The sequence below is a fragment of the Anser anser genome, assembly GCF_964211835.1.
Source record: "Anser anser genome assembly, chromosome: 4".
Taxonomy (NCBI): Eukaryota; Metazoa; Chordata; class Aves; order Anseriformes; family Anatidae; genus Anser; species Anser anser.
In genome coordinates, this window is record NC_139724.1 from 11433036 (window position 1) to 11451951 (window position 18916).

An 18916-nucleotide genomic window follows, 5' to 3' on the forward strand; every position below is an offset into this window, starting at 1 on the left:
AGCTATCATTTCACTTGGCCCGCAACATTAAAAGCGGGAGAGACTCCTTGCCAGCTCCTCGCTCTGCAATTGAAGTGGAACAGATCACTGCTGCACAAGCGAGCTGGTATTCTCACAAGGAAAATAGGGGAAATAACACGGCCCTAGCTCTATACCTACACTGCACTGTTCACGGCATAAAATCCGTTAGTAGCATGAAGCAAAGTGCCAATACTGGCTACAGCTCCCAGAGGCATTTGAAGGACCTCTATCTGCTCCCCCATGAAACAAAATATTCTGCTGGCTCACAAGACATCGTCAGTGTCTTCAAAGCACAATCTGGTTGATTTGCACAGCCACTAGTGATTTCAAGTTCTGTTTTAATGTGTTCCTTCCAAAATCTCTCTCAATATATTACAAATTCATCTCCCTTGCCACCTTCAAGCAACCATCTCACAACTGCCTTAGCTCTCTGTGGACCCATTAGGATCAAGTGTATTTTGTCCGTATTCTCTCTTGTCTACTCCTCTTATCTTCCAGAATCACAACTTCATTGTCATCAGCAAATATCATAAGCATTTTTTATGCTTAAGCTTCCTGTATTTTTTCTAGTCTAGCTATTTGCAGTCTCAAGAGCTGCCTGCTTCTGCTGTGTATATGGCAACCATAGTGACAACAAGAGCTATGGTCATTTATTACCTCTGTCACTGGGTGAATGTGTGACCTTAACTGCATTAAAAAGAAACAAATCCTCATCTGCTGTAAATTCATGGGGCTACGCTGAAGTGAATCATGCTGATTTAAACCATTCGGCCTCTCCTCCTTATAAGCCTTGGTCACCCCACCGCTAATATTTCTTTAACTCTTGCAAAAGCAATCCTTGGACATGTATGATATAATCACCTGTAGTACACAGATTCCTAATTTAACTGAATCAAAGCAGGGTTTTGTTTGTGTCTTTCTTTTTCATGTTGACAAAGTGCGAAAACCCTTTTATACCTTAATGGGCTATAATGAAAATCGACAAATCCCTTACAAATTCATTGTGCAGTTCTGAAGACTCATATATATGTGCTCCATTCCCACTTTTCCCTAAGTGTCTGTTAAAACCAATACTAAGACAGAAGGATCCGTAGCTCACCTTACATCCTTACAGGAAAAAGGACTGGGTGATAAGAACTTTGCCAGGAGGTCCAGATAAATAGAAGGATTTAAAAAATAAAAATAAATCAATGTAGTTAATAGTATTCATAAAAGCAAATCATTACGGCTTTGCCTAACATGATGCAGACTAATTTATAGATCAGTCTTTGATTAACAATAAGGTAATTGTAGTACATCACTGCAGCAGCTGTTGACTATGTTACCATGAAATAATATATCATTAACAGCAACAGGAGAGAAAATGCTCTTTTCCAAATTCCCCTAAATTCAACAGAAGAGAACAATAATTCCCATGCTGTCCCTTGTAAGAAGATGAATTGAAAATCCTCAGACAATCCTCAGAAAATCCACAGCTTGATGACTTCTAGTGAAAGAAACTGCACAATTCCTGCTCCCTGCAGGCTTTCCCAGACATAAGATGTGTGCCTCACGGGGCTGAATATTAAATACATTAATAACTTCCACTTCCAATATTGTGTAATTTTAGCTGCAACCTAATTGCTTTGGTTTCTTTATATGTTAATGTACTCCACTGGACATCACTTTTGTAAAAAGAATACGTTTTTATAAATAAATCACACTATATTTAAAAATAAATCATATTTATCATGACGACTACATGACTATGAAGACTTCCATGAATCTTAGCAAAGACTAAGGGAATTCCACTTTTGATTTATTGATAATAATAATATATTAGATGTATTAGACTCATTTTACTAATAAAAACAATAAAAGAAAGGAAAACTCCAGATGAAAATTCTCACTATTATTAAATATATTCATATTCTCTAATTTTGACTGAGTTGTTAATCAGTTGTTTTAAGTTGAAAACACAATGGACCACATTTCTATGGCAGTGAGTCTCTTTAAGGACTATTCAATGATCTTCTCTGTGAGCAGGGGCCCTGTGGAAACTCATCCTTCCCATCTAAAATGAGAATCATACTGAACTATCACACAGGCATTTTAGTTTTGTCCTGTAAAAGCAAATTGAGACAGCTATATGAAAGGCTGTAGTAAAGTCTTGTAGTGTTATCAGAGAATTATGAAACACTATACCAGAAACAATCTTTAATAAAGTTATTCAAACCAACATAACACCTTACAAACTCACAACAATTCTAGTAGTTAGCACTGTGTGAAATGAAAGAGAAGTGACCTACCCACAACTACTGTCAAAACAAGATCTAGCGTTCAGGTTAGCATTGTATCGAGATAAGGTGAAGGAGATGAGATGTGGTGAAGAACAACCCTTACGGAAGAATAACACGTACAGGGAAATACTGCTTATAGCAAGGGAGATTGTTTCCAGAAAAGGGAAGCTGTATGGAGGCTCCTATGAACAAATGACAGTTTAGTTTCATTCAGATTGCTTGAGTATCAAAAAAGTGAATAAGGTAGGCTCCAAATGGGTAAAACCAGTTTAGGTGTTCAATTAATAATCTTTTACAATTGCCTTTTGTTCTAAAGCTTATTGCCTCACAATATTGTCTCTCTCAATTGAGATCTGTTATCTGAACCTCCTCCCACCACCACTTTTTAACGTTTTTGAACAATCATCCCCAAAATTGATCAGATCCTGAGACAGATAACTGTTAAGGTAACACTTTTACTGTATGTTCCTGGATGTCTCTGCTGTGCCTTGTCATCTTCAACCAAAGTAAAGCTGTACAGTTTCAAAACATCTATCATCAGACTCCATCATAAATAATGTCTTCTAAGTTAAGATCATTTACTTCCCGCTAGCATCAAATGTAACTCTCAAAGCTAGCACAATCTTCTGACCAATCAGGTATACTTGTGATGGCATTTTCATAAAAGCAGAAGTTTCAATTCAGTCCTGGTAGCCTAATCAAAAATTTAACTTCTTACCAGGGAATTGGACAGGAAGACAAAGAGCAGAGGTGACTACACAAGGGCTACAAGTCTGGCAGGAAGACCAACACCTGTTTCTTTACAGCATGTCCCTTCACATCTTAAAAGTACAGATCTGTAACCTGCATTTCCTCTAAAACCACTTTCAACATACAAGAAGTTTGAACTGAGCCCAAAGGCTGGTGAGCAAAGAAAGAAATAATGACAGAAGTCATCTCCCATGTCAAGTTCAAGTGGGCTATGGGATTGGGGACCTACCTCAAGGCTAGGGAATACAGAGAATGGGGAAGATAGCACCAACGGGACAGATGCCCAGTGAAATACAGGACTGCTCGGAAACTCAAGGAAGAAATTCAACTCTTCTCTCAAGCTATAGAGAGCGTAAATGGATAAAAGGGACAATTAAGAGAAAAAGCAGATGGAAAATACAAGAAAAGTGAATAGAAGATATAAAGATAGAAGAAATAAAAATTTGGTGATAAACAAAGAACAGGAAGAGTCCCCAGGCCATCCTGACTTTTTTTTTCTCAATTCCACAGAAAGATATCATGTAGAACTGTTTACTTATACTTATTGCTTAACAGCAGTACCTCAGAGCCAGTCAAATCCAATGGTACTAACAAAAAGGACCTTCTGCACAAGTGTGTACGCTGTTTTATCCTTGCACTAGCTCACAGATGCTAACCAATTCAGCAAAGCACTTAAGCACATGCTTGACTTTAAGAATAATCTCATTCCTATTCAGTAAAACACTTAAAAGCATATACTTAACTTTCAAAACATGAGTGGTCCCATTGACTTCAATGGGACATAAGCACAATGCCGAATGCTTTACTGGATCAGTGAACGAGGATATAATTTACCTCCACCTTCACTGGATGAGTTGGACATCCTGTATCTTGCATTCCATAATAAAAGACAGAATATTAAAACCAACTTTAAAGGTTAAATTTGCTATATGATAACTGTAAATCAAATTGCCCTACTCTGAGTGCTTTTTAGGATAGAAGCTCTAGTGAGTTCTCAGCATATTTTTTACAGTTAGAACAAATGAATCTATTGTTTTCTTAAATTTATGCACAAGCTTAATTGCTATGCAAACACAACTACGAAGATCTAAGAAATGCAAAAACAAGATACCATGTGATTCTCAGTTCCAAAAAATCAGAGACATAAAAGCAGCTTTCACACATTTGTGTGTGAACACAAAACTCTGATTAAAAGACAGATAAATGCAGTAGGTCTCTGTGCTTTCACGAGGTTCTTAAACACAATTTGCAATGCATAAAAGGTGTCAAAAATCAAGCTTGGGTATTTTCCAATTACATCAATTGCTCTTAATAAGTAAACAGTTTGTACACTAATTTTTTAACACTTTATATTTGCTGGTGAAAAATGGACTCAGAGGCACATATTACTGCATTTCTGTGTAAATACTCATGAAATACTAACACATACATCACTGTCATCTAGCTCTATACAAGATAGAAGGTTTTGCTGATCTAGTCGTGCTCTTTTGGGACAAATGAGTTAAGCAGTTTTGTATATCCTTTTACACAAGCATGCTTTGGCTGATTTATTAGCATTGGTTAGTCTGAAGAAAACTTACAGGGGGTGGAATGTATTAGCAAACAGGAGTATAAATTCAGAAAATTAAACTGTATGATTTCATTTACTATGTTGGCTCTCACAACTGAGTCACTACAAGTCCACAGTTAGAAGATCTGAACAGCTTTAAGTATCAGTCCATGATAGTGTCTATTCATGTCTTACTTAATCACATCTGAGCTCTAAAATATTAAATAGCAGTGATGCTTCTATAATTTCAAAGCAACCTACGAATATTAGAAAGTGTGCTATGAATATAGACGTGAAGTCTCTTAGCTGTTGTGAAAACAGCTGATCAAGAGCCACCCATTCTTCCACGGCCTTCAAGTGAACACAAAATAAAACTACCATTCCCAGCAGTAAATATTATTGCTTTTGTGACTTGTATTAAACCTGCTAGTATTTCCCCGTAAAAGGACTTGCTTTTACATGTGCAATAATTCTACCTTATTCTTCTTGTGTGTATGTGGCTTAAATTGGAAAATGTCAGTCAGAAAGCTTTGTTGCACCTGAAAATGAAGCCAACTGATTCTGTCCAGTTCCCTGAGCCGCCAAAGAACGTGGAAAGGGGCGCAACTGACAGCACAGTTGACTGTGCACAAAGACTGCTAGAATAACTGCATGCCAAAGCAAAACACCTGGTAGACTAGTGTTAAACCTGAATTCCAGGTGACTCACAAAGGTGCCCCCAAACTGATTTTAAGACCTGCAGCTTTGGGAAAGTTCTTTAATAAGCAAAGAAAAAATACAAATGAGCTGGGCCTTCCTATATGGTAGCACAACATGTGAATGTATTCCCAAAGCAGAGCACATTTGCATTTGAATACAAAAACCAGCTGTGGATCTCCATGTATACTAGTTTCCACTCATTAGTTTTTATGGACTCTGTCATCTTCCTGCTTGTTACATAATGAAGCTTGCAAACTGGCACAAACTAGCAAGTTAAAAATCAGAATGGGGACACTTAAGCTATTGTTATTACCAGCTTCAGTGAATAAGCAGTTAGTACCTGGAACAAGTATACTTGTTTAACAGTTTCTCTCTTTCCATATTTGCAGCTTTCCCTGTACTTTCCTAAGTTTAGTTTCCAGAAATGGAATATGTTATTTGGTTATCCTTCTTCAGGAAAAAAAAAGACCAAATCTTCAGATCAAAATACTCTACTACTTACCAAATACAGAGAATGTTTTGTTCAAAGATGTAAACTGCAACCACAATTTAAGAGAATAAAATAATGTCACCTAAATTCCAACAGCAGACGTCAGTCCAAGCAATCTTACTGTGAAAGCATGAAGCAACCTTGTAAATGCAAGTTTAGTACACTTATTTGCTGTTCTTGTGCAGATACGCGAAGATGGCATAAGCAAGATATAGATACCATGAATCACAAATGTGAGCCAGCAGTGTGCCCAGGTGGCCAAGAAGGCCAATGGCATCCTGGCCTGCATCAAACATATTGTGGCCAGCAGGATGAGGGAAGTGATTGTCCCCTTGTACTCAGTACTGGTGAGACTACATCTCAAGTACTGTGTTCAGTTTTGGGACCCTCACCACAACAATACTGAGTTACTGGAATGCATTCAGAGAACAGCTGGTGAAGTGACTTGAAAACAAGACATGTGAGGAGAGGTTGAGGGAACTGGGATTGTTCAGTGTTGAGGAAAGGAGTCTGAGGGTAGACTTCATCACTCTACTTCAAACGAGATTGCAGCGAGGAGGGCGTTGGTCTCTTTTCTCAGGTGACAAGGAGTCACCAAGGACCCAAGGAAACAGCCTCAAGTTGTACCAGGGAAGGTTTAAACTGGCTATTAGGAGGAACTTATTCACAGAAAATAGTGGTTAGGCATTGGGACAGATTGCCCAGGGAAGTGGTTGGAGTCATCAACCCTGGGGGTGCTTAAGAGACATGTAGATGTGGTGCTAAGTAAGACCTGGTAGTGTTAGGTGATGGTTGGACTTCATAACGCCAGAGATCTTTTCCAACCTAGATGATTCTATGATTCAGCAGCAAGCAAATACACAGAACAAGTCTCATCATGACGATGAGTATATTAGTACTTAGCCTAGTAGCTCTCGTTAGTCCTAACCATCACCTGCACGTCAGAAAATAAGCAATTGCTCTGCACTTCTAAATCATACATTTAAGTACATTGCTTGAAGACTCTCTTTGCATCCTGTAAAAACTGGGCCAATTTAAAGGTGCAAAATGAATTAAAATATAATGATATAGAAACTACCGAGCTATTTTGTCATGGTATGAAGTTTTCTATTGTGGTTCTAAGTTGGTCTTAAAAGCAAGAATTACACCCAGCTGTCCTGGTTCCAGTTAGGACAGAGTTAATTTTCCTCCTAGTAGCTGGTAGGGTGCTATGTTTTGGATTAGGATGAGAAGAGCGCTGATAACATGCTGATGTTTTAATTGTTGCAGAGCAGTGCTTACACCAAGCCAAGGACTTTTCGGCTTCTCGCTCTGTCCTGCCAGCGAGCAGGCTGGGGGTGCAGCAGGAGCTGGGAGGGGACAGACCCAGGACAGCTGACCCAAACTGGCCAAAGGGGTATTCCATACCATCTGGCGTCATGCTAAACAATATATAGGGGTGGCTGGCCGGGGTGGGGGGCCGGCTGCTCGGGGATAGGCTGGGCATCGGTCAGCGGGTGGTGAGCAATTGCATTGTGCATCACTTGTTCCATACACATTATTATTATTAATACTATTATCATTATTATTATTATTGTTATTATTATTTTCCTGTGTTAATAAACTGTCTTTATCTCAACTCACAGGCTTCACTTTCCCGTTTCTCTCCCCCATCCCAGAGAGGGACGGGGGAGGATGAGCGAACGGCTGTGTGGTGTTTAACTGCCAGCCGGGTTAAACCACAACACCAACATAGCTGATGGAAGTCAGTATAAATGAGTCTTCCCTCTCTGCCTTGACTCTAGAGGTACTATAGTTATTTTTTAACTTTAATTTACTACTACATCTTCTTTCCTGTTGGAAATATTTTTTTTTCTCATCACTTATAATTCATATTAGGATTTCTTATATGTCTGGAAAGAAGGTCTTTGACAAAGAAATAGCAAGCTATGGCCTGTGAGGCCAAGGCATGGGCCACAAAGGGACACTGGAGGTCCCTCTGCACCAAAGCATGAGCTACGAGTCCTCCCAAAGGAAGAAAGGTGCTCCAAGCAGAGGCACAGAAATCACAGAATCGTAAGGTTGGAAAAGACCTCTAAGACCACCAGTTCCAACCTTTAACCTCGTACTGCCAAGTCTACCACTAAACCATGTTGCTAAACACCACATCTACATGTCATTTAAATATCTCAGGGATGGCGTCGCAACAACTTCCCTGGTCAGCCTGTTCTAATGCCACACAACCCTTTCAGTGAAGAAGTGTTTCCTAATATCCCGCCTCAACCTCCCCTGGTGCCACTTGAGGCCATTTCTTCTTGTCCTGTCACTTCGTGCCTGGGAGAAGAGACCGACCCCCCACCTCCCTACAACCTCCTTTGAGGTAGCTATAAGGAGCGATAAGGCCTCCCCTGAGCCTCTTTTGGCTAAATAAGCCCAGTTCCCTCAGCCTCTTCTCACAGGACTTGCTCTCTAGACCCTTCACCAGCTTCATGGTCCTTCTTTGGACATGCTCCAGCACCTCAATGTCTTTCCTGTAGTGAGGGGCCCGAAGCCGAACACAGAGTGAGGTGCAACCAAGAGCCACAGCCAAGTACAGGGGGACAATCACTTCCCTGGGCCTGCTGCCAACGCTGCTTCTGATACAAACCAAGAAGCTGTTGGTCTTCTTGGCCATCTGCACATATTAGCCAGCACAGTGGCAATTCCCAAGAGACACAAAGCACTGAAACATGCTTGGGTTTGGCCTACGCCTACCGAGCTGCACTCAACGCAGACCCATCTCCCACAGCAGGCCCTGCAGCCACTCCAACCCCAGAGGACCCCAGCTGGGCCCGCAATCTGCTCCTGCCTGTGCCACCAAAGCCCCTGAGCACCCCACCTGTGCTGCGGGCAATGCCACAACTGCCCCACAGCCCATATGAACAGCATCGAAGGACGAGCATGGGTCCAGGGGGCCCAGGCAACGCCCCTGCACTGGCACAGCACCTCCTCACTGAGTATTTTGGAGCACAGCCCCTGCCCCCAGGGCTCCGACCCAGGCCCCAGTGCTGAGGCAGACCCAGAGCGGGGGATGGCTGTGGGAGTGGCCGGCTGAGAAATTCGGTTCCCCGGGCCCTGCCTCCCTGCCAAGACTTCCCCTCTTGCTGGGTGCCCCACGAAGGCCTTGTGACATCACAGGGCCATCGGTGACAGCACCGTGCGGCTGCTGGCACCATCACCCACTCAGCGTGCAGACAGCGGTGCTGCTGGTGACGGCCAGAGATCGAGCCCAGAGAAGGAGCAGCAAAATGCTCAGCCCGGGGCTCTCCCTTGTCTTCCTGCTCTGCGTGGCCTCTCTGCTCCCTGGCAGCCTTGGCTGTTCCAGCCGGCCCTCCTGGGCCACGCTTATGTGGGACGTGGCTCCTGAGGACCTGGAGCACCAGGGCATTGGTACAGAGAGCCAGTGCTCCTACCTGCCCTACCTGCTGGGCCAGCTTTGGTCCTCCCTGGCTGTGCTGGATGCAACTTTTCGGTCCGTGGAGGTGCCCTATGGGAGCAGCACAGCCCTGTGCCTGCTCGGCGGGGTTTTCCTTTGGAGGATTTACTTATGGAGGAACGCCAGGAGATGCCAGAGAGAGGTGAGTGACGGAGGGCAGGCAGGCCAGACAGTGCCAGGTTGCTGGGACTGCCAGGCCTTGGACTTTGGGTCAGTAACGGGTAGGACAAGGAGTAATAGCCCACGTGGTCATGAAGGACTCAGGAGGACCCTAAGGTGCCCTGGGTCTTCCCTGGACCTCTTCCCACCCCTGGGAGGCAGAGGTGGGTCTCATCTTCAGAAGAAGAAACAGGGACAGGCTGATGCCTGAGGGACAAAAATATGGGGCCTGCCTGAGGCTTTCTTTGCACATCGTGCTGCCCGGTGCAGCCCAGCAGGACCCAAAGCTCTCAAGAAGAGGCCAAGCCCCGGTGCAGATGTCTCTAGCCCCCCCAAGGCCCATGTCCCTTTCATCATGCCCCCCTTGGCCTCTTGTTTCCAGGAGGTGAGCAAGACGCCCTCAGCTTCCTCAGGGACGTGCTGCCACTGTGGCTACTCCTACGACAGCTATGAGGTGCTATGCCGGATGGAAGGAAACATCGTCCTGATGCAGAAGCACCTAAGAAAGCTGCTCCTCCACCACCCAAAAGCTGGGAGGACCCAGAGAGCCAAAAAGAAGAGAAAGGTGGAAGACATGGAAGAGGAGGAGAGCATTTTCTCCATCTCCCTGGAGAGCCACAGCTCCCAAGAGGCTCTGGGAGGGAATCGGGGGGGACTGCTCCCCAGTGAATAAAGTGTGTGAAACAAAACAATGGAGGTTGCGTCTGCATCCATCCCTGGTACGCGTGTCCCCTGAGAAAGTGGGAGAGGAGAAGGAAAGAGAAAAAGAACAAGAGAGGTAATCTGAAGTGGAGAGCCATCACTCACCGCCTCCCAGAAGCAGACCAATGGTCAGCCAGTGCCTGAGCAATGGCTACTCTGTAAGGCCAAACCTACAGGTTTTACTTCTGAGGATGACATTCCACGGTGCTCACTTTGGGTCAGCTGTCCCAGCTACGCCCTCCCTCCACCATCAGCTGCCCCCTCCCAAGCCTTCTCGTGGTGCCTGTTTGTCTCAAGTCACATCATTGTGAATCATTGAACATTGAAGTTCAACAAGGCCAAGTGCCGGGTCCTGCACCTGGGCTGCAACAACCCCAAGCAGAGCTACAGGCTGGGAGATGAGTGGCTGGAAAGCTGCCTGGCCGAGAAGGACCTGGGAGTATTGGTGGATAGTCGGCTGAATATGAGCCAGCAGTGTGCTCAGGTGGCCAAGAAGGCCAACGGCATCCTGGCCTGTTTAAGAAGCAGTGTGGCCAGCAGGTCGAGGGAAGTGATTGTGCCCCTGTACTCGGCTCTGGTGAGGCCGCACCTCGAGTACTGTGTTCAGTTTTGGGCCCCTCGCTACAGGAAGGACATGGACGTGCTCGAGTGAGTCCAGAGAAGGGCGACCAAGCTGGTGAGGGGTCTGGAGAACAAGTCTTACGAGGAGCGGCTGAGGGAGCTGGGCTTGTTCAGCCTGGAGAAGAGGAGGCTCAGGGGTGACCTCATCGCTCTCTACGGTTACCTGAAAGGAGGCTGTAGAGAGGTGGGGGTTGGTCTATTCTCCCACGTGCCTAGTGACAGGACGAGGGGGAATGGGCTAAAGTTGCGACAGGGGAGTTTTAGGTTGGATGTTAGGAAGTACTTCTTTACCGAAAGGGTTATTAAGCATTGGAACGGGCTGCCCAGGGAGGTGGTGGCATCACCATCCCTGGAGGTCTTTAAAAGACGTTTAGATGTAGAGCTTAGGGATATGGTTTAGTGGAGTACTTAGTGTTAGGTCGGAGGTTGGACTCGATGATCTTGAGGTCTCTTCCAACCTAGAGAAATCTGTGAATCTGTGAATCTGTGAATCTGTGAATCCAAAACAGCAGCGTGGGGGTTGCGCTGGAGAAAGTCACCTACCTCCCAGACAGGCCCAAGACAATCTCCACTGCCTGCAGCTTGCTCAGGTCCTATGCTACCCAAATGCATCCTCATCAGACACCACCCCTCCTCTCCATCCTTTGCTATTTACACAGGTATCTTTCGCTTTGTCCGTGGGCCATCTGCATCACAGGGCCCCATCACACGTCCATTCCAATAGCCACGCAGATTGGTTCAGTTCATTTAGTCTGGGGCTTGGGCCGCCTCTTATGGGGATCATTCAGAAAAGGACATGGGGCCTGTTGGCTTGGGTCACTGGCTGCCAAAAACAGCTCAGGTTGGGTTTGCCAGCTGCATTTGCCTGGATCTTTATGAGGCCTGTCCTCCCTTGGCCCAGGTGGCTCCTGCTGTATTGTTTCTTCTGTCATACAATTACAGCCTCCAGCCACAGCCTGTCACTCAGATCATGGATTATCTTATCCCCAGCATGAAATTCCCTCAAGGTAAACACCACAGTTCCCCCTTGTCCTGCAGGAGCCACCAAGTGCACCCGAGTCCTTGAACAAAAGCAGTCCCAAAAGTGGGTTTGCCTTCTCCCCACAGAGGAGCAAATGGCACTTGTCTTTCCCAGCCTGTTGCCTGCAACACTGCAGGGACCTCATCTCCTTCCATGATACATAGGAACGTCTTTTGACAAAGAAATAGCAAGCTATGGCCTGTGAGGCCAAGGCATGGGCCACAAAGGGACACTGGAGGTCCCTCTGCACCAAAGCATGAGCTACGAGTCCTCCCAAAGGAAGAAAGGTGCTCCAAGCAGAGGCACAGAAATCACAGAATCGTAAGGTTGGAAAAGACCTCTAAGACCACCAGTTCCAACCTTTAACCTCGTACTGCCAAGTCTACCACTAAACCATGTTGCTAAACACCATATCTACATGTCATTTAAATATCTCAGGGATGGCGTCGCAACAACTTCCCTGGTCAGCCTGTTCTAATGCCACACAACCCTTTCAGTGAAGAAGTGTTTCCTAATATCCCGCCTCAACCTCCCCTGGTGCCACTTGAGGCCATTTCTTTTTGTCCTGTCACTTCGTGCCTGGGAGAAGAGACCGACCCCCCACCTCCCTACAACCTCCTTTGAGGTAGCTATAAGGAGCGATAAGGCCTCCCCTGAGCCTCTTTTTCTTTTGACTGCACTCAGCGTGCAGTCAGCAGTGCTGCTGGTGACGGCCAGAGATCGAGCCCAGAGAAGGAGCAGCAAAATGCTCAGCCCGGGGCTCTCCCTTGTCTTCCTGCTCTGCATGGCCTCTCTGCTCCCTGGCAGCCTTGGCTGTTCCAGCCGGCCCTCCTGGGCCACGCTTATGTGGGATGTCACTCCCCGAGGCGATCGGCTCCGGGGCAGACGCGTTCTGCAGCGGAGCGGGGGATCGGGACAGGCAGGGCTTTTTTTTTCCGACACCGAGGCCGCTCGAGGGAGCCGCCAGGACCCGCCAGCCCCCGCGAGGGAGGCTGACGAGCCGTAGGCGGAGCCAGCAGCCCCTAAGGAGCGCGAGCGACCAGGGCGGGCAAACAGGGCGCGGCGCGGCAGTTCGCGCAGGCAGTTCGCGCAGGGAGGGCGGAGAGGGCAGAGTTTCCCCCCCGCCCATAAGAACAACACCTTTAACGGCTGTCGACCGCTAGCTAGGCTGCAATGGTCTTCACCAGGCAAAGCGCTCTCTCTAGAAAGCCTGTAACCACCCAGACTGACCGCCTGCTCAACAATGCGGCAGTTCAGGTCTCTGGGTGCGCGGACTGCCTGAGCCTGTTGCTGCCATCTGAGGGAGGCAGAGGCACCGTGTGCGTGAGGTGCGAGCAGGTGGATGACCTGGTCCGCCTGGTGGCAGAACTCAAAGAGGAGGTGGATAGGTTGAGGGCTATCAGGGAGTGCGAGCGGGAGATAGACTGGTGGAGTGACTCCCTGCAGGGCCTGAAGGAGAGGTACCGGGGTCAGACACCCCAAATGGGGATAGACCCCCTGCCCTGTCGCTGTCGGGCAGAGGGAGGCGACCTAGGAGTTGAGGAGGGATGGAGACAGGTCCCTGCTCGACCTTGCAGGCAATGCCCCCCCCTACCGGCCCCACCTTCCCAGGTGCCCTTACGTAACAGATTTGAGGCCCTGGAGCTTGAGAGACCGGTGCGTGAGGACGAGGTAGAAAGTCTACCCAGGAGGATGCCTAGGGCAAGGAAGCTGACTCCACGCCTCAAGCCTGCCTCCACCAAGAAAGACAGAAGGGTGATCGTAGTAGGCGACTCCCTTCTCAGGGGAACAGAGGGCCCTATTTGTTGACCTGACCCTACCCATAAGGAAGTCTACTGCCTCCCTGGGGCCAGGGTCAGGGATGTTGCCAGGAAGCTTCCCAACCTGGTTCGCCCCTCTGACTACTACCCTCTTTTGATAGTCCAGGCTGGCAGTGATGATATTGAAGAGAGAAGCCTGAAGGCTATCAAACGGGACTTTAGGGGACTGGGACGGTTAGTGGATTGAGCAGGAGTACAGGTGCTGTTTTCGTCTATCCCTGCAGCGGCAGGGAGAGGTACCGAGAGGACACGGAAAGCCCACCTGATTAACACATGGCTCAGAGGCTGGTGCCAACACAGAAATTTTGGGTTTTTTGACCATGGGGCGCTTTACTCGGCACCCGGCCTGGTGACTGCAGATGGGTCCCTATCTCTAAGGGGAAAACAAATCCTAGCCCAGAAGCTGGCAGGGCTCGTTGAGAGGGCTTTAAACTAGGAAAGAAGGGGGATGGGGCTGAAATTAGGCTTGTTGGAGCTGTAACTGGGGGAACAATGGCAAAGCCGGGGAAGAAGGCAATGGCCCAACTGAAGTGCATCTACACTAATGCATGCAGCATGGGCAACAAACAGGAGGAGCTGGAAGCCATCGTGCAGCGGGAAGGCTATGACTTGGTTGCCATCACGGAAACATGGTGGGACCACTCTCATGAGTAGAGTGCTGCAATGTCTGGCTATAGGCTCTTCAGAAGGGAGAGACAGCACAGAAGGGGTGGTGGTGTGGCTCTCTATATTAGAGAGTGTTTAGATGTTGAGGAACTTGAGGCTGGGAATGATAAGGTTGAGTCTCTATGGGTTAGGATCAGAGGGAAGGCCAACAAGGCAAGCATCCTGGTGGGGGTCTGTTATAGACCGCCGAACCAGGATGAGGAGACTGATGAGGAGTTCTACAGGCAGCTGGCAGAAACCGCGAAATCATCAGTGCTTGTTCTCGTGGGGGACTTCAACTTCCCAGACATATCCTGGAAGCACAACACAGCCCAGAGAAAGCGGTCTAGGAGGTTTCTGGACAGCGTGGAAGATAGCTTCCTGACGCAGCTGGTTAGTGAGCCTACCAGGGGAGGTGCCCAGCTAGACCTTCTGTTCACAAACAGTGACGGACTGGTGGGAGATGTGGTGGTCGAGAGCTGTCTTGGGCAGAGTGACCACGAAATGGTTCAGTTCTCTATTCTTGGCGAAGTCAGGAAGGGGACCAGTAAAACCGCTGTCTTGGACTTCCGGAGGGCTGACTTTGAGCTGTTCAGAACACTGGTTGGCAGAGTCCCTTGGGAGGAGGTTCTGAAGGGCAAAGGAGTCCAGGAAGGCTGGGCACTCTTCAAGAAGGAAATCTTAATGGCTCAGGAACGGTCTGTCCCCACGTGCCCAAAGACGAGCCGACGCGGAACTAGACCAGCCTGGCTGAACAGAGAGTTGTGCTCGAGCTTAGGAGAAAAAGGAGGGTTTATGATCTTTGGAAAAGAGGGCGGGCTACTCAGGAGGACTATAAGGATGTTGCGAGGCTGTGCAGGGACAAAATTAGAAAGGCCAAAGCTCATCTGGAGCTCAATCTGGCTACTGCCGTTAAAGATAACAAAAAACGTTTTTACAAATACATCAACACAAAAAGGAGGACTAAGGAGAATCTCCATCCTTTACTGGATGCGGGGGAAACTTAGTTACAAAAGATGAGGAAAAGGCTGAGGTGCTCAATGCCTTCTTTGCCTCAGTCTTTAGCGGCAAGACTGGTTGTTCTCTGGATACCTGGTACCCTGACCTGGTGGAAGGGGATGGGGAACAGGATGTGGCCCTCACTATCCATGAGGAAAGGGTTGGCAACCTGCTACAGCACTTGGATGTACGCAAGTCGATGGGGCCGGATGGGATCCACCCGAGGGTACTGAGCGAACTGGCGGAGGAGCTGGCCAAGCCGCTTTCCATCATTTATCGGCAGTCCTGGCTACCAGGGGAGGTCCCAGTCAACTGGCGGCTAGCAAACGTGACACCCATCTACAAGAAGGGCCAGAGGGTAGACCCGGGGAACTATAGGCCTGTTAGTTTGACATCAGTGCCAGGGAAGCTCATGGAGCAGATTATCTTGAATGTCATGACGCGGCACTTGCAGGGCAACCAGGCGATCAGGCCCAGTCAGCATGGGTTTATGAAAGATAGGTCCTGCTTGACGAACCTGATCTCCTTCTATGACCAAGTGACGCGCTTGGTGGATGAGGGGAAGGCTGTGGATGTGATCTACCTTGACTTCAGCAAGGCTTTTGACACCGTTTCCCACAACATTCTCCTCAAGAAACTGGCTGCTCGTGGCTTGGACTGGCATACGCTTTGTTGGGTTAAAAACTGGCTGGATGGCCGGGCCCAAAGAGTTGTGGTGAATGGAGCCAATCCAGTTGGAGGCCGGTTACTAGTGGAGTCCCACAGAGCTCAGTGCTGGGGCCGGTCCTTTTTAATATCTTTATCGATGACCTGGATGAGGGGATCGAGTGCACCCTCAGTAAGTTTGCAGATGACACCAAGTTAGGTGCGTGTGTCGATCTGCTCGAGGGCAGGAAGGCTCTGCAGGAGGATCTGGATAGGCTGGACCGATGGGCTGAGGTCAACTGCATGAAGTTCAACAAGGCCAAGTGCCGGGTCCTGCATCTGGGGCGTAACAATCCCAAGCAGAGCTACAGGCTAGGAAATGAGTAGTTGGAAAGCTGCCTGGCAGAGAAGGACCTGGGAGTACTGGTTGATAGTCGGCTGAATATGAGCCAGCAGTGTGCTCAGGTGGCCAAGAAGGCCAACAGCATCCTGGCTTGTATTAGAAATGGTGTGGCCAGCAGGACTAGGGAGGTGATTGTCCCCCTGTACTCGGCTCTGGTGAGGCCGCACCTCGAGTACTGTGTTCAGTTTTGGGCCCCTCGCTACAAGAAGAACATGGAGGTGGCTCGAGCGAGTCCAGAGAAGGGCAACAAAGCTGGTGAGGGGTCTGGAGAACAAGTCTTACGAGGAGCGGCTGAGGGAGCGGGGGTTGTTTAGCCTGGAGAAGAGGAGGCTCAGGGGAGACCTCATCGCTCTCTATAGGTACCCTAAAGGAGGCTGTAGAGAGGTGGGGGTTGGTCTATTCTCCCACATGCCTGGTGACAGGACAAGGGGGAATGGGCTAAAGTTGCACCAGGGGAAGTTTAGGTTGGATATTAGGAAGAACTTCTTTACTGAAAGGGTTGTTAGGAATTGGAATGGACTGCCCAGGGAAGTGGTTCAATCACCATCCCTGGAGGTCTTTAAAAGACGTTTAGATGTAGCCCTTAGTGATATGGTTTAGTGGAGGTCTTAGTGTTAGGACAGAGGTTGGACTACATGATCTGGGAGGTCTCTTCCAACCTAGACGATTCTGTGGCTCCTGAGGACCTGGAGCACCAGGGCATTAGTACCAAGAGCCAGTGCTCGTACGTGCCCTACCTCCTGGGCCAGCTTTGGTCCTCCCTGGCCGTGCTGGATGCAACTTTTGAGTCCATGGAGGTGCTCTACAAGAGCAGCACAGCCCTGTGCCTGCTCGGCAGAGTTTTCCTTTGGAGGATTTGCTTCTGGAGGAACGCCAGGAGATGCCAGAGAGAGGTGAGTGACGGAGGTCAGGCAGTCCAGACAGTCCCAGGTTGCTGGGACTGCCAGGCCTTGGACTTTGGGTCAGTAACGGGTAGGACAAGGAGTAATAGCCCACGTGGTCATGAAGGACTAAGGAGGACCCTAAGGTGCCCTGGGTCTTCCCTGGACCTCTTCCCACCCCTGGGAGGCAGAGGTGGGTCTCATCTTCAGAAGAAGAAACAGGGACAGGCTGATGCCTGAGGGACAAAAATATGGGGCCTGCCTGAGGCTTTCTTTGCACATCGTGCTGCCTGGTGCAGCCCAGCAGGACCCAAAGCTCTCAAGAAGAGGCCAAGCCCCGGTGCAGATGCCTCTAGCCCCCCCAAGGCCCATGTCCCTTTCATCATGCCCCCCTTGGCCTCTTGTTTCCAGGAGGTGAGCAAGACGCCCTCAGCTTCCTCAGGGACGTGCTGCCACTGTGGGTACTCCTACGACAGCTATGAGGTGCTATGCCGGATGGAAGGAAACATCATCCTGATGCAGAAGCACCTAAGAAAGCTGCTCCTCCACCACCCAAAAGCTGGGAGGACCCAGAGAGCCAAAAAGAAGAGAAAGGTGGAAGACATGGAAGAGGAGGAGAGCATTTTCTCCATCTCCCTGGAGAGCCACAGCTCCCAAGAGGCTCTGGGAGGGAATCGGGGGGGACTGCTCCCCAGTGAATAAAGTGTGTGAAACAAAACAATGGAGGTTGCGTGTATTGTCTGCATCCACCCCTGGTATGCATGTCCCCTGAGAAAGTGGGAGAGGAGAAGGAAAGAGAAAAAGAACAAGAGAGGTAATCTGAAGTGGAGAGCCATCACTCACCGCCTCCCAGAAGCAGACCAATGGCCAGCCAGTGCCTGAGCAATGGCTACTCTGTAAGGCCAAACCTACAGGTTTTACTTCTGAGTATGACATTCCACGGTGCTCACTTTGGGTCAGCTGTCCCAGCTACGCCCTCCCTCCACCATCAGCTGCCCCCTCCCAAGCCTTCTCGTGGTGCCTGTTTGTCTCAAGTCACATCCAAAACAGCAGCGTGGGGGTTGCGCTGGAGAAAGTCACCTACCTCCCAGACAGGCCCAAGACAATCTCCACTGCCTGCAGCTTGCTCAGGTCCTATGCTACCCAAATGCATCCTCATCAGACACCACCCCTCCTCTCCATCCTTTGCTATTTACACAGGCGTCTTTCGCTTTGTCTGTGGGCCATCTGCATCACAGGGCCCCATCACACGTCCATTCCAATAGCCACGCAGATTGGTTCAGTTCATTTAGTCTGGGGCTTGGGCCGCCTCTTATGGGGATCATTCAGAAAAGGACATGGGGCCTGTTGGCTTGGGTCATTGGCTGCCAAAAACAGCTCAGGTTGGGTTTGCCAGCTGCATTTGCCTGGATCTTTATGAGGCCTGTCCTCCCTTGGCCCAGGTGGCTCCTGCTGTATTGTTTCTTCTGTCATACAATTACAGCCTCCAGCCACAGCCTGTCACTCAGATCATGGATTATCTTATCCCCAGCGTGAAATTCCCTCAAGGTAAACACCACAGTTCCCCATTGTTCTGCAGGAGACACCAGGCGCACCCGAGTCCTTGAACAAAAGCAGTCCCAAAAGTGGGTTTGCCTTCTCCCCACAGAGGAGCAAATGGCACTTGTCTTTCCCAGCCTGTTGCCTGCAACACTGCAGGGACCTCATCTCCTTCCATGATACATAGGAAGGTCTTTTGACAAAGAAATAGCAAGCTATGGCCTGTGAGGCCAAGGCAT

At 48.5% G+C, this 18916-nt stretch overlaps 2 protein-coding genes across 11 annotated transcripts in view; one reads left to right on the forward strand and one right to left on the reverse strand.

Annotated features, from left to right (window-relative positions):
- The window catches only part of CCSER1 (coiled-coil serine rich protein 1), a 735828-nt gene that overhangs the window by 611035 nt on the left and 105877 nt on the right, over positions 1-18916 (reverse strand). The gene's annotated exons all lie outside the window — the stretch shown is intronic.
- Positions 8787-10074, forward strand: LOC310898299 (uncharacterized protein; the record flags this gene model as incomplete). The annotated part of the gene is made up of 2 exons (XM_083833073.1): positions 8787-9384; positions 9784-10074. Exons 1-2 carry the CDS (start codon positions 9055-9057, stop codon positions 10072-10074), a joined length of 621 nt encoding a protein of 206 aa, XP_083689199.1. The 5' UTR covers positions 8787-9054.